This window comes from Nicotiana tabacum, chromosome 9 (assembly GCF_000715075.1).
Source record: "Nicotiana tabacum cultivar K326 chromosome 9, ASM71507v2, whole genome shotgun sequence".
NCBI lineage: Eukaryota > Viridiplantae > Streptophyta > Magnoliopsida > Solanales > Solanaceae > Nicotiana > Nicotiana tabacum.
In genome coordinates, this window is record NC_134088.1 from 118,325,597 (window position 1) to 118,341,768 (window position 16,172).

The 16,172-nt window shown below is 32.7% G+C and overlaps 3 protein-coding genes across 4 annotated transcripts; all 3 read right to left on the minus strand.

Annotated features, from left to right (window-relative positions):
• Positions 1–2,475: 2,475 nt before the first annotated feature.
• On the minus strand, positions 2,476–2,976 carry LOC142164113 (uncharacterized). The gene has a single exon (XM_075221293.1). The coding sequence runs from the start codon at positions 2,974–2,976 to the stop codon at positions 2,476–2,478; it is 501 nt and encodes a 166-aa protein (XP_075077394.1).
• A 3,919-nt stretch (positions 2,977–6,895) lies between these two features.
• On the minus strand, positions 6,896–10,624 carry LOC107773043 (uncharacterized). Of its 2 annotated transcripts, XM_075222369.1 has the most exons (4): positions 10,472–10,624; positions 8,587–9,325; positions 7,690–8,229; positions 6,896–7,134 (listed from the first exon to the last, which is right to left on the minus strand). In XM_075222369.1, exons 1-4 carry the CDS (start codon positions 10,540–10,542, stop codon positions 7,036–7,038), a joined length of 1,449 nt encoding a protein of 482 aa, XP_075078470.1. In that variant the 5' UTR covers positions 10,543–10,624; the 3' UTR covers positions 6,896–7,035. The 2 variants fall into 2 exon arrangements, with proteins under 2 accessions (XP_075078470.1, XP_075078469.1); XM_075222368.1 differs by lacking the exon at positions 10,472–10,624 and having other exon boundaries at positions 8,587–9,467.
• Positions 10,625–12,421: 1,797 nt separating this feature from the next.
• LOC142164114 (uncharacterized) lies at positions 12,422–12,901 on the minus strand. The gene has a single exon (XM_075221294.1). It carries the CDS (start codon positions 12,899–12,901, stop codon positions 12,422–12,424), a length of 480 nt encoding a protein of 159 aa, XP_075077395.1.
• Between the last annotated feature and the right edge of the window lie 3,271 nt (positions 12,902–16,172).

The following is a 16,172-nucleotide window of genomic DNA, read 5'->3' on the forward strand; positions in this document are numbered from 1 at the left end:
TTAGAATTTTAGACCTCGATTTTGGGTAATTTCATAGTCATTTTTTACGAGTTTGAGTTGGGTAAGTATTCTTTATCCGAAATTAGTTATATTTCATGATTCCATACTTATTTACATCATGAATCCGTGAATTTATGGAAGAAAAATCAGATTTTTATAAAATCTTTCAAAAATAAAAATTTAAGATTTGAAAGTCAATCTGATGTCGGAATTCGATAATTTTTATATGGTTGAACTCGTATCGGAACGGGTGTTCGGATTTCGTGAGTTTTTTCGGGATTTAAGACGTGGGTTCCATTGTTGGTTTTTTAAATAAATTTCGGATTTAAATCTGAAAAATTAGTAATTTCATATGGAATTAATTCCTACGATTCGTGTTGAGAATATTGAATTGTTTGTGACTAGATTTGAAGCTTTCGGATATCAATTCGCGAGGCAAAGGTTTATTGGAATCTTGAATTTGGTTGCGAAGCGAGGTAAGTGTCGTGGTTAACCTTGACTTGAGGGAATAGAACCCTTAAATTATTGTTACGTGAATTTTATGTGTAACGACGTATAGGCGAGGTGACGAGTGCCTATACATCGTCAAATTGATTGTTTGCACATTTATCTGGAAATCATATATTATTTTAAATCATGAATTAATTATTATATTAATTATTTCTCTCATTTTCCTTGCTCAGTATTATTCCTTGAATTCATGCTATATTTGCTATATGCTTATTTAATTTGTGTGACTTAATTATTACTTGACATTTAGCATACTAAATATTAAATTGCTTATTTCCTCCTTAATTTCCACAATTAATTGCTACTTGTCATCACTTGTTTCTAAATAAATCATAATTATTATATGCTTGTTGTCTTACAATTTCATATTAATTGTTACATTTATTAGAATAATTTCTTTTATAAGAATTGGTAAATTATATTATTGAGGAGCGGGTTGCACGCCGCAACATAAATGAAAGTAAATATATTAGAGTAGCGGGTTGCACGCTGCAACAGAATTGATTGAAAGTGAATATACTGGAGGAGCGGGTTGCACGCCGCAACAGAATTGATTGAAAAGATATATTGAGGATCGGGTTGCACGCCGCAACAGAATTAAATAAAAATGATTATATTGTGAGATTGTGTTGCACGCAGCAACGAAATTGAATATGAATATATTATGGGATCGGGTTACACGCCGCAACGGAAAGTGATTTAAGTAATAATTGGTTATGACTTCCGAGTTGGCTTGATTGTTGATATGATTTACCAGTTTAATTTTATTATTATTATTATTATTATTATTATTATTATTATTATTATTATTATTATTATTATTATTATTATTATTATTATTATTGCGTACAGGTTAATGTAAGTGACCTACCTTAGCCTTGTCATTACTTCGTCGAGGTTAGGCTCGGTACTTACTGGGTACATAGGGTCGGTTGTACTCATACTACACTCTACACTTCTTGTGCAGATATCGGAGTTGGTCCCAGCGGCGTACAGTAGATTTGCTCGGATTCAGCTATCCACAGCAGACTTGAGATATAGGTGCACGACGTTCGCACCTCTGAATTCCCCATCTACTTTATTTTAGCTGTGTATTTCTGTCAGACAGGTTTATTTTCATTCAGAGCCTTATTTGTATTATTCTAGTAGCTCGTGCACTTGTGACACCAGTTCTGGAATGGTATTTAGACATCGCTATTATTATGGTTTACTCACTTTATTTCAGATTTTATTCCAGTTATTAGTTTCTTTATTATTAATTAAATTAAATTGTTAAAAAAATGGTTAAAATTATTCAAACGTTGGCTTGCCTAGCAAGTAAAATATTAGGCGCCATCACGGCCCCGAAGGTGGGAATTTCGGGTCATGACAGAGTGACTACTGTAATGTCACCATTTGGTAACAGGATTTTCTTTGGATTTTCTGTTTCAGCAACTGTTTCTTTCTTTAACAAGCTGAAATCAGAAACTATGTGATTTGTAGCACATGTATCTATAATCCATTGTCTAATGCAATCAGTAACTAGTAAAGTTGTGTCAATACATGCTACATTAGTTGCGGAGGTAGTGTTATTTGGCACAGTATTTTTGTTCAGCAATTGAAGAATCTGCTCATATTGACTCTTTATAAGTGCATAATTTTCCAGCTAACTCATAGGAATCTCAGTGGTTAAGTTGTTACCACTTCCAATAGTCTGTTCATTCACATTAGTATTTTTTTCCCATAGTTAAATGTAGGCCCTTATTGGTGATCTTGAGCAGCTAAACTATACACAAAATTATCATTTTTTGTTAGAAGATTGACATTATAGGCTGCATTTGTACGTATACCATCATTTCCTCTTCTTTTGTTCTTGAACTCTGCAGGGTATCCAACTATCTTGTAGTAGCTTTATTTGCTATGTCCCTTCATCTTGCAGAATTCACAATATGCATTATAATTTCTTCTAAACCTTTGATTTTGATTCTAATTTCCTCCAATCTTAGAGTACATTGCAGCTTCAAAACTTCCCATTTGACCTGTTGGATTAGCTCCCAAGATTCCTGTAGTAGCAACAACAAATTTTTGTCCCTCATCACTCAAAATTAAGGCATATGCCTGATTAACAGTAGGAGTGGGACTTCTCATTAGAATCTGACTCCTAGCTTGAGAATATGAATCATTTAATCCCATCAAGAACTGATACAGCTTTAATTTCTGTAAGTAACTCACAGACTCCCTTGATTTTGGACAGTCACACCCAGATTCTGGCACCAAGGCTTCAAATTCTTCCCATAGATCTTTCAGTTCTGAAAAGTACACAGACATTGAAGTTGTACCTTGTGATAGAGTAGCTATTTCCTTATTTAGATTGAAAGTTCTTGAGCCATCTACTTTGTTAAACCTTTTTGCTAGATCTTCCCAGACCACTTGTACACTAGATGCATATATGATTCCTCCAAGAAGACCTTTTGCCACAAAATTCATGATCCAAGAAAGCACAATCGCATTCACTCTTTCCTAATGGTTCCACATAATTTCTGAAAATCTTTCTTTCTTGCATGTGCCATCAACCATACCAAGCTTGTTTCTCCCTAACAAGGCAACTCGCATAGACCTAAATCAGATAAAGTAGTTTTCAATCCCAGTCAATTGAAAAGATATGATCTGAATTCCACTCACATCTACCGGAGACAGAAATAGGAGATGATTATAATCAATCCTATTAGCTTGATTCCCGATAGATTGAGTTGCATGTTCAGTAGTAAACTGAGTTCCTATATTTTGACCCAACGAATCATCAGTTATTGCCATTTTCTTGCTAATTCAAGACTTGAACAGATCTGATACTAATTTTAATAGAGGAAGAACATAGATAGGAACTAGTAGTTAGAATCGATATACAAGCTATGAATTTTAGCTTGAAATCTCTGATACCATGATGTAATTCACATAATAGTGATTAAAGATTCAGAAAGATGAAGGAAGAAGAGAAGGGAATAAGAAGGAGATGAGGTAGTCGTTTGAGAGAACAGAGATAAGCCAATGAAAGAGATTATTTCATTACTAAAAAAAAGTGTATTGAAAATACAGTTCATTGTTGCCTTTATACACGTTTCATTAACAATGTATTTAGGCTTCTTAACTAACTCCTAACAATAAGCTTAACTAATTACTCTCTAACAATAATTAACGGCTCTCTAATAGCTTCAATGTACAATGACAGTTATACCCTTTATATTATTTAATATGTATAATACAAATTGTCATTATATATGGCAATAGTTAATACTGCTCGTAAAAAATCTTACGTATACCACAGATAAAGCCCGTTAATAACATAAGGATAATCATGATGTCCATTAATTCATAGCCAACATTTTCAGTACGGAGTTGAATGTGCACGAGGGTTTCCAAGAATAAAAGAAGATCTCCTATTTTATCTATTGGCGAGATACAACTATTTATTCTTGGTTTATTATTCGAGGTTCAAGAGGAAGGAGAGAAATCGGCGTCTAATGATGATGTTTGCGAGAAAACTTACCGGATGAATACCCTGAAGAGGAGAAAGATTGACTCCAATATCAGCAATGCAAATCTTTATAGTTTTATCAGCAGATTTCAAGTGAGAATATCTTTTAAGGTAAGACATTATATTTTTTGTGAATGCTTTAGCCCGAAGGATAACTCTATACTTCCAACTCCACCAAAAGCTTGATTAAATGAGAATAAATAATTTGCCAATATAAATTCTGAGTGTCCTCCTATGTAATAGTACTTCGTATGATCATACTGTGCAAGAATATCAACCATATTATCCATGAAAAATATCGAGTCATCGTACCCCTTCATGTTTCTCTCTAAATACCTCCATAATCCCATGAACCATTCTTAAACTCTTGAATCAACATGTTTGGTTTCTTCAACTAGTTTTGGAACATTATCAGATATTTTATAAGGAGGTGAATTTATTTACCATGGTAAAAGATCATCTTTAGGAGGAACATCTAGTAAAAGATATCCTTTTGTAACATTTGGTCTCCAGCAAGATTCAATATAGGGTTTTCTATTATGCCATGCTTTTCCTGACCCCAAAATTCCAAAAACAAGATGACTAATGTTAGTGGCATTGTTGGTTTTTGCATCATTTGATAATGTACTTGTTTGAGAATTAGGAGGAGAGGTTGTGATTTTTAAGTAAGAGAAAAGATCAGAAGATTGGACATTCAGAATTATTGAAAAAGATAATGTTGCCAATGTATTGGACTAAACCACAAATTAGCACTGTTTTGCAAGTGCTAATCACAACAGATGTTTCAAATCTAGACATTTTGAGAGTATTGAGAATTAAGAATGGAAACAAGTGAACCAATGCTCATTTGATTCTTGTACCCCAATATGAGTTATATCTTCTTTTCAAGGTTTTAGGCAGAGAGTAGAAACACACACACACCCAACAAAAAAAAACTCGCCAACAACACAGAGAATCTTTTTCCTGTCAGGAAATTAACAATGATATACTCCTTCTTTCACTTTTAGTTGTCCATCGTGCACTTTAACGCCCCTTAAAAAATAATAAATAAACTATTCCATATACTTTATAATTCTATCCATAATAATGATAGTATATTCAAATATTTTGGGAAATGATTTGGGAAATAAGTAGTTAATGATGAAGATAAAACAGGAAAAAAAAAATATTTTTTTCTTGATTTAGATAGCGGACAAGTAAAAGTGAAAATACATTTTTGGTATAGTGGGCAAGTAAAAGTGAACGGGAAAGATGTAGTACCATCAAAAGTTGTTGTTGAAGTAATATATATTTATCCATTCTTAATCATACATTTTGGGTTCGAGAAATTATTTTTGATAGGACTTTTTAACAAGAATTCGGATTAATGGGACCTCAAAATAGTTACCGAATAACGAGTGAAAAAACAAAAACAATTGTCATAGCATAATTTGACATGTTTTAATATCTTTTCTTAAACACATTTTGGCTTTCCAAACCCAAACTTTAGAATCTTCAATCCCTATAATTATCTATTTATAGGGTAATTAGTTACATAATCATATTACATCTTCAACTATATATATCAAAACTTTTCATATTCTAGACCTTTTAAAAGAACCAAGTTCCTAATTCCATGTGAGCTATACGTTATGTCAGATCTCTGCATAAGAATTAATTGTATCTCGGAATAGCAAGTTGTGTTTTATTTTGCACGAGGAGATACATTTTTTTTAGGAGATACATTTAAGACTCTACAAACTCATATAAATAAAAAATATTACTGTAATTAATTACCACACATGAGTTGTATGTACCATATTTAGTTAGAGGTGCCAAAACTAACAGGTTGAGTTATGACTAGTTTATTGACTTGACCTAGCCATTTGAAAAATCTAAAATAAAATTACATAATTAGAGGTAAGTGCACAAATAGCCGATTTTGGGATCACTATCTTAGCCATAGTCGCAATGTACAAAACTTTATAAGTTTAGCCACTTCAGAATTAGTTCAGACATACGCAACTAAGTAGTATTCAACAGCAAACTTTCGATATTTTTGTCTGAAGTTTGGTTTGACAAGGCCAATTTTTTGACATTTTTGCCTGAAGTTTGGCTTGCCAAAATCAAACTTACAATAATTTTGTCTGAACTTCAGGCACTTATGCATGAACTCCCGATATTTTGTCTGAACTTTATGAACTTATGCATGAAATTCACGCATAAATGTGTGAAGTTCAAGTAATAATATATGCTTAGAAATAATAATTTGCGCTTCAAATTTTAATCATTCAATGTATGATTCAACTTCCAAATCTACTCCAAATGAGTTCAAATTTAAAATATAAGTTTTAAATATCATAAAGAGCAAAGACCAATCATCAATTTGTCAAAACAACAAAAAATTTAAAAACCCCATTTTGTAACCTTCAACGGTGATTAATTTACTCCATTAGATCATGTATATAACAACTCTTGGAAGAAGAAAATAAGTTTTTCCAATAACACTCATAACACCCACTTAATTTAAACTCATCTTTCACATTTGAAATTCAAGACCCACTTCTTCAATTTTGAAACAATAGTGATCTTAATGGTGAAAACCCTTAATTGGCTACAGATGCAAAAAATTTAAAAAGATGGTTACGCCTTATATGATGCGCACAAATAGGCTGCCTAGAGAAAATTCTCCCTTCAGAATAGGAATTGGGCTTTTGATAAACGGACCGGGCTAAAAAGAAACTCAACGGGTCGCAAACAATTATGGTTGAGTATTTTCAGTACAGATTCTTTTTGTTTCTTCTATAAAATTGAAAGGAAAATATCAAAGCTCGATATTTATTAACTAACAATTTCACTCAGTTAATCTTTCAATAATTCTGAAAATCCAAATTGGAAATTTTAATAAAATGAATGGAATAACATAAATACATCAATGATGGTATGCACAAAGCAATCAAAATTAATTAACCCAAAAAGAAATATAATAACTATCTAAACCCAAAAAGAAAAAGAAAAAGCGTTATAATATTTCACTAAGCAATTATCTCATCCATATGACATTCCCTGAGTTTAACCTTTGCATTGCTTGTGCCACTTTTGTGTGTCACATCACAACACTCGCATCTATCCATCTGAAAATAAAAAATATTAAAAAGCACAACATTAGATATATTTTTTTTAATTTTGTAGCTTTACAGTATCTAATTATTTAGATGGTCATCACCCCTCCCCTACAATTTCACGATCATGGATTTGAGTCATCAAAGGAACAATAACTCTAACTAAGGGAAATCAAAGGGGAGGGGAATAATTAAAAAAAAAAGTAAAAGCTTTACAAGAGTTTGTATGGTTTGGATCGTATATATATATATATATATATATATATATATATATATATATATATATATATTTTATTTTTTTTATTGCATTTAAGTTGACATAACAAGGCAATCTATAAAATCTTTTGATACAAAAGTAAACGCAAACATTGTATCTCAATATGATTTAGAATATATATTATGAGTGACCATTTAATTGGTTATAGCATGTTATTATTTAATTTTTTTAAAAATTATCTTAGTAGGTATTTTTGTGCGTCAACTTAATCTGATAGTGTACAAAATCTATATAATGTCGATGCACATAATTTAAACTATTTCAAATTAAATAGATGAGAAAGAACTTACGTCTATTCGCTTTCTTCTTGAAGAGTAAACTTCAATCTTGGAGATATCATCTGCAGAATGGCTACCACTGTAAGAACAAGCTGGCAATCCTCGAGGCAATGATCGCGAAAACATAGTAAGAATTTCATTTTTCCTCGTTTCAACAGATTCTAGGAAAAAAACATGAGGAGCTTGACATGAATCATTTGTAGGCAACCTTGTATTTAACAAGTAATATGGAGGGTCTTTAGGTGTAACTCCCCATGGTTGAAATGTTTCAATAGGGATTTGTAAATGGCTCCTAGGCAAAATGTTCTCATAAATATGTATTGAGTAACCCCATGAAATAGAAAACGACCAGTTATTTGGCCTGTTGTAGCAGATAACTTGTTGTAACATGCGAGATTGATCGAATTTTGCCGCATTCATAAGGTGGTGTACAGATTGAAGTCTTTCCATTGAAGGAAAGATTGGGTCTGCAGCATCTAGATGATGAAGAGACATTAATGGAGCTTTTGGATGAGACGATAACAAACCCGATATATCACCGCGCAAATCTATCTACAAGTAGAGATAAATATACAAATTTTGAGTCAGTAAATTCAGAACGAGTGTAGTCAATACTGGCTAAGACTTGATCATATCCAACCATTTGGCCATAAATAATATTTTAGTGTTTGCAGATACTAGTTCCCGCTATGTGCGGGGTCCGGGGAAGGATTGGATCACAAGAGCCTATTATACACAGCATTACCTTGCATTTCTCAAAATGTTATTTTCACGGCTCGAACGAGTGACCTTCTGATCATATGACAGCAATTTTATCAGTTATACCAAAGCTCTCCTTCGTCATACTAGTTTTGGAAATCAATGATTTTGTCATACTAATAACTTTACTATTTGAGAAAGAAAATTTACCTGGTGGCTACCTTTAAGAGGAGTAAGATTGACACCAACATCAGATATGCAAACCATAGTTATTTGATCAGCAGATCTCAAGAATGGATATCTCCTCAAGCAGCTTTCTATATACTTAGACATTGCTTTTGCCAATGGATAACTCAAAATAAATCCAGCTCCACCAAAAGCTTGATTAAATGAATACCAATAATTCGATAAAAGATACTCTGATTGACCCCCCAAATAGTAATATTTCGTATGATCATACTGCGCAAGAACATCAACCATATTATCCACAAAAAATATTGAATCGTCGTCCCCCATTACTACCCATCTCACCCCTTCATGTTCCTCTCTAAACACCTCCATTATTCCATGTACCATTCGTGCCATAGTTGGCGCGACATGGTTAGTTTCTTCAATTAAGTTTGTTATGTTATCGGATACTCTATAAGGCGGGGAAGACGAGGACCATGGCAAAAGATCATCGCCCGTTGGAGTTACATCAAGAAAGAGATAACCGTGCGTTTTATTTGGTCTCCACCATGATTCAATATATTCTTTTCTATAATGCCATGCCTCCTCAGAGCCAAGAAGTCCAAATAGTAGATGGCTAAGGTTGGTAGGGTTAGAATCATGACCAAATTGTGGGGTTTTAGATCTTGAGAAATATAAGAGATCAGAAGATGAACAATTGGAATCATTGAAAAGGAAAATTGAAGCAAAGTAAAGAACAACACCTGAAATCAGCACCACTCTGCAAAGATCAGTAACAAAGAACTTGTCAAATGAAACTCTAAGCTTTTCTTTGATTGTATTTAAGAAATTGGAAGCCAATGCAGATGCCATTGTTTGGTTTATTTGAGTAAAATCAAGAGGGAACTTTTATATCTGTAGCTTAGTCCAAAATGCAAAGAAGTAATAAATTGAAGAATTAACCCTTCTCTCTCTCTCTATATATATATATATATATATATATATATATATATATATATATATATATATATATATATATATATATATATAATATGTATATAACTGTGTATAATTAATGTATTATCTATGCATATCAGCTAGAAAAAATAAACACTAAATTTGATCAGCTATTTGTGTAACAATAAATTTCTTCTGTGTTCAAAGTATTATTGACAGGCAGGTATATTTGTCATGTTGCAAAAAAACAATCAGTTTCTTTACTGTGTTAGAAGTATTTTATTGACTAATCATGTGACAATTAAGATTAAATAATTAATTAAGATTTTTGTTAGTTTAAGTCCTTCAAGAGCACACCTATGGAATAGGCTATTAATAATAGTGGCTGCTAAACTCACCCTGATTTACTAATTTTTTTATTTATAACAGTGGTATACAGGCAGTTTGCGTACACATTTATATTTTACCGGATACTTACTGTCTCTTATCTTATCAGCACAAATAACATATAACTTTGAGCACAAAAGCTTAGGCAAAAAGGAAGAAATCAAGTACTCGGTGACCCTAAGTTACTACTCCTTAAAAGAAATATTCCACTTTGTTCCATTTTGTATGACACCTTTATATATTTAGAAACTCTTTAAAATTTAAATTTCTGTTTTATCCTTAATGACATGCTTTTACAGACATAAAAATGGCATGGCATAACAAAAAACCATAAGTTCTAGGAAATATTTATGGTATGTGCAAAAAGTTTATCCTTCTTTGTTAAACTCCATATTCAGTCAAACACGATTATATAAAATTAAAAGGAGGGATATTAGAGAAATCATTTTCAAGCATATCATATTCATCAAGTCGAGGCTAAATTCCAAATTTAGTTTTTGTTGGTATTGCGTAAAAACAAAAAAACAAGAGGAAAATAATAACTTTAGAAACAAAGTGATAGAAAGAGAGGGAGTAACCAGACAGGGGAAGAAGCGATATAATGGAGCCAACGATCTTCAGAACAGATAATTTCAACGTATTGTTCGAAGCCATGATATTAATCCATCATTTTCTTTAACTTTCAGGGGAGTTTCTGAACTTTAGAGCAAAAAAATAAATTAAAGAAAGAGAAGAAAGAAAAAAAAAGATTAAATTTTGCACATAATGAAGAAGAATATGACACAAATCATTAACTCAGTCAAGAGTTTGTTATGGAAATCCAATGATGTACCTTAGTAATCGTGTGGTTAGCACTAGAGGCGGATCTAATATCCTATAAATTAAAGAGATAATAGTAAATTTTGTCGCTTAATTATCGATAAAATTTTGATTTTTGTTCATGTAATATATGATTAAGTACGTTTAAAATGTGTGTTCTTGGTCATGCTATTATATTTAGTCTATTTTGGTTAGAACTTTTATTGCTTTTATTGGTTGTTCAAAACCTCAAGTTGATGAATGTTTCAAGTTAGGGTCTCCTTAGGTAGTTAGGTCGGAGTTTAGTGTATTTAATCTGAGAAAATTACGCTCAAGAATATGATATTTATTCTCCTAGCAGACTTAAGCTTTGTAACTTATGAAAGATATTAAAGAATTTATTTAGTTTTTCCAATGTGCCAAAAAAGAGTATGACGGAAAATAATAAATAAACTGTATTCTATCGAATTATTGCAAGTTGCAAAAAAAGGAATAATTTGGGATAAACAAAAAAACGCAGAATTATGTATAAAAAATAGTTAGTAAATTAATGTAAGAGACAGTAAATTAGTGTAAGTTGTACATCTGGGTTGACGTATTAAAGGCACCTCTTTCCTAACCACGGCGCAATATAAGGATCTGAGAATCCCTTCCCAAATCAAATTGTAGTAATTAATTTAATACATGATTAACAGAAATTAATTAGGTTTGTAGCCTTGTGATGAACCAATTAGTCTCCGGTTCCCTTGTTATTATCCTTTCCAAAAATAGTAAAGAAAACAACCCACTAAACAATAATGTGTTTAGCAAATTTCGACTTATGAGTTACTCCCTCCGTTCACTTTTACTTGTCTAGTATTCTAAAAATAGATTCTCACTTTTATTTGTCACTTTTCGCATATCAAGAGAAGACAATTTATTTTTTCATGTTATACCCATAGTATTAATTATTTATTTCAAATCATTTTTTCAAATCTATTAAATATATGCATCGATTAATATTGGTATCATGGTAAATTATACAATTCATTTATTATTTTTAAGGGGCGTGCAAAGTCCATAATGGATAAGTAAAAGTGAATGGAGGGAGTATTTAATAAGAGCTAGACAAATTTGAGTTACTTCTTTTTTTTCTATTCTAAATATTATGCATATAAAAACTATTTTTTGGGCGATCAACCAACCCAACTTCAACACTGATTTAGCTTTAAAAAAAGTTTATGTATTAAGTAAATAGAAAAAAAGAGACTTACTTGTGGTCCATCGGTTGCTTACGATATTAAGGAGACACTAATAAAATATAGTAGCTAACTGCTCGTAAGATAGTAATAACTTAATTACAACCCTACCCACCAATGGTTATAATATCACACTACACTAGTCTTATTGATTTAATTAGCTTATCATTCGCGGCGAATTTCGTGTATGTAAACTAAAAAGGGATCTTTACACAAATAGCCGGTCAGATTATTTATTTTTTCTAATCATATATATAGTTTATACATTGATTAGACACAATTATACATATATAATACATAAACTATACATATATTATACCTTTACCGGCTATTTTTAATTTAAGCGGTTTGGTGGACGGCTATTTGGGTTAATTTTTCAACTAAAAACTGCAATTGCCAAACAAATATTTTCACTTGCAAGTTATTTGAACATTAAAGAATTTCATATATTTCTTGTATATATGTTTTTTTTTGTAGAAATACGAAATTTTCATTCATTAGCTAATTCTATTACATAAAGCTAGAGTCACATTGCGCTCATTAGTAGATACGGACACTGTGTTGTTTTCATTTGGTTTACAAGTTACAAAAGAATTCCCAAGTTCAGCCAAGCTAGTAAGTACATTACTAGATACAAGCCTAGGTTCAGTAGAGCCAATTTTGTCGTCATGGACTATTTTCAAAAAGGCATCTGGTGGTTGCTCCCAAAGAGATAGAGGGATGTTGTTTGCTTGCTTGGATCCTTGGGTGGACAAAAAGTGAGCAACCTTGTTTCCTTCTCTGAAGTTATGCCGGATCGGCGGATTCTCCAGTTTCTTCAGTAGTGACTTGCACTCAGTAACCAAGTTAGAATACATCGAACAAGTATCTCTATCATGCATGTGAATGATATCTGTAGCATCAGTTTCAATTTCTAAGCTTAAAAAGTTTTTTTCACAGGCTAATTGTAGCCCAGTTTTGAGAGCTAGTAGCTCCATGTAAGCAGGGGTATAGGCAACGGCTTAGGTGCAAAAGCCCAAAATCCAGTCCCCGTGATTATTTCTAAAAATTATGTTGATATCCCCTTTCTTATACTTACCCTTGGAGGCACCATTAATGTTGAGCTTAATGAAAAATGTTTCAGGCGAAAGCCACTTTATTGTGATGGTTGTAGTAGGAGGGGTGTAACTAGGAGAGTTTGTACAATATTTGAACTCTTTGCAGCGCATGATAACCATATCTAGAGACAGTTGGCTGCATAGATTGTTAAACGAATTGTTATTTCTATTGAGCCAAAGATGCCAAATAGCAAATGGGAAGAATTCTTCCCATGAGGTACCCAAATGATCCGATGCTATGTTTGTGTCTTTTAATAAGGTGAGCCAATGCTTAGAATTTTGATTAATGGGAAGAAAGTTTAGGTGCGCATCGTTCCAAAATTTCATGGCTATAGGACATTCAAAGAAAATGTGGGTAATTGTCCCCTCTGCCCCTTTGCATATTGAGCAAGTAATGTCAATGTTAAAGCCAATGTGATGGAGATACTTTTTTGTAGGAAGCTAGTTATGGGAGCATTGCCAAAGAAGGTATTTAATCTTATGGAGAATTTTTAGCTTCCAAATCCAATAAAACTTATAGTTAGTAGGTGTTAGAGCGGAGAAAAGATTGTAGGTAGAGTTCGTAAAACAAATACCGTTTGGGATATGTGCCCAAGTTGGGATGTCTCTAGTATTGTTGGTAGTGGCGTAGTTAATGGAAAAAGTTTTGTTCCTTATATCCGGAGGAAGAAAAAAGGACAGTTTGGAGAGGTCCCAATTATTAGAAATCCAAAGATCCTTGACTTTGAAGGTTTGGTCAGATTGGTTCAGCGGCCCTTGGATAAGAGTATTTAAAGGTGAGAGACCAAGTATCCATGCGGAGAGCCAACAACTAACGTTTCCTGGACCAATTATCCATTCAAGACCCTTACTACAGATTTTTCAGCCTGTCAAAATGTTATTCCAAATGAAAGAGTGGGAGGTGGGGTTTCTCTTATGCTATATTTGCTAATTAGTGTGTGGACCCATATAGAACCTGGGTTGGTGAAGAGTCTCCAAGAAAAACTGGCAAGCGAGACTATATTTTTTTCAGCCGCTTTCCAAAGTCCCAGGCCCCCAACGTGCTTAGGCTGAGTGACGGTGGACCATTTGATGTAGTGATTTTTTTTTTCCAGAGTGGCGGTGCCCCAGATAAAATCTCTTTGGATTTTGTCAATTTGCTTGAGTATGGAGGAGGGGAGTAGGAGATATTGCATTGCATGATTTGGGATATAGTTGAGAGTTGATCTAACTAGGGTTGTTCTCCCTGCGATTGAAAGAAATTTTTTTTTCTAACTGGCAAGCTTAGAGTTCATGTTGTCAATGATGTAGAGTAAGTCAGAGACCTTAGGCTTACATGTGAGAATAGGGAATCCCAAGTATTTACAAAACTATCACTGATTTTAATGTTAAGAATATTTGCGAGGTGAGTTTTGGTTTGAGTGTCACAATTTCGGGAGAAGATGATTTTTGATTTGGTATTATTAATTTTTTGTCCTGAAATTTGAGAGAAGAAAAGAAGGCTACCCTTTATTGTGTGGATTGACTTTAAGTTGGCATTAGCCGAAAGAGTTAGGTCATCCGCATAGAACAGATGCGAGAGTGATGGACCAGTGGGGTTGAGCTTGATTGGATCCGAGAGTCCAATATTAACCCGATGGTTAATATATTTGGATAGTAAGTCCATACAAAGAATAAAAAGGTATGGTGACATTGGGTCGCCTTGTCGTATACCTCTTGATGGATGAATTTTTTTTGTTTTAGACCCGTTAACCAAGATAGCAATTCTAGATGTATTGATGCAGCTCATAATAAGCTTTGTGATTTGTGGGGAAAATTTAAAGAAGAGTAGAGCACGGTAAATGAAAGACCATTCAAGCCTGTCGAAATCCTTTTCCAGGTTGATTTTTAGTAGGACCTTCCCTTGGCGACCCTTAATTTTTTAGAAATGGTTAGTGATATCTTGAATAATAATGGCGTTGTCACTAGTTCTTCTACTTTGAGAAAACTAGATTGGTAAGGGTCAATCAGTCTATCAAGGTAGGGCTTGATTATGTTAACAATAATCTTAGTAATAACCTTGTAAATAGTATTGCAAAGTCCTATATGGCGAAATTTATTGAGAATATTCGCATTGTGAAATTTTGGGATGAGACAGATATAGGTAGAGTTTAGAGCTTCAGAAATTGAGAGATTCTTGAAAATATTATTGGCAAAAAGTTAAGACAGAATTTTTAACTACATGCCAATATTTTTGGTAAAAAAAGTGGATGATTCCATCAAGGCCCGGGGCCTTAAAGGGTTTAAAGGAAAATATAGCACGGGTAACTTCAAAATCTTTTATCGGGCAGTCCAGTTCGGAAAGATCTATATTTTCGAAGTTAGTTTGTGAATTAAGGATATTTTCCAAGGGTGTTTCTATATGGTCAGTTTGAAAAACTTTTTGGAAATATTGAGTAGTGTGATTAAGGATTTGTGCTGGATCATTGATCCAATTACCATCACTATCTTTGAAAAGGGAAATACTATTCTTTCTTCTACGATTTACAACACTTAGGTGGAAGAATTTTGTATTTGCGTCACCATCGTTGTAACTGGTCCAATTTGTATATATGTAACTGTTCCAATTTCATAAGTTTCTTTAGTTATTTTACCTTTAAAAAAATAGAAAAAGGGCAGGCTGGACGAACCTCAAGAAACTCATCTATGCTGAAATTATTTAAAGAGTTAACCTAAATAGTTGTTTATCCAATTGCTTAAATTAAAAATTGACGATCAATATATATGTGGATAACCATGCATGATCAATGTATAATTTATGTATACCGATTAAAAAAGTAAACAGAGTATATTAGCGGCTATTTATGTAAAGATACCAATTTATTTCTCTTCGTGTTTTAGTTAAAGGAGTGTTACACAAATATCCAAATTCACTATTTTTTTCTAGCCGGTATACATATATTATATATAATTATACATATATTATACGTAAATTATATATTTATTATACATAATTATACATATATTATATGTAAATTATATATTAATTAAACATCCGTCGGCTATTTTTAGTTTAATAAATTAGGTGGACGCTTATTTGGGTTAATTCTAGGAAATCTTACCGAAATGTCCCAAATAAGTTCCAACTTACTACCCTCAAGCCATTAATCATAGACTTACTAAAACTAGTCAA

Excerpts from the sequence above, each read along its gene's own strand:
- LOC142164113 (XM_075221293.1), bottom strand. The coding sequence starts at position 2,976 with ATGAATTTTGTGGCAAAAGGTCTTCTTGGAGGAATCATATATGCATCT.
- LOC107773043 (XM_075222368.1), bottom strand. The coding sequence starts at position 9,417 with ATGGCATCTGCATTGGCTTCCAATTTCTTAAATACAATCAAAGAAAAG. Across the intron at positions 8,230-8,586 it reads CTCTTAAAGGTAGCCACCAG|ATAGATTTGCGCGGTGATAT; the intron begins GTAAATTTTCTT and ends CTCTACTTGTAG. Across the intron at positions 7,135-7,689 it reads CAAGAAGAAAGCGAATAGAC|ATGGATAGATGCGAGTGTTG; the intron begins GTAAGTTCTTTC and ends TTTTATTTTCAG.
- LOC142164114 (XM_075221294.1), bottom strand. The coding sequence starts at position 12,901 with ATGGAGCTACTAGCTCTCAAAACTGGGCTACAATTAGCCTGTGAAAAA.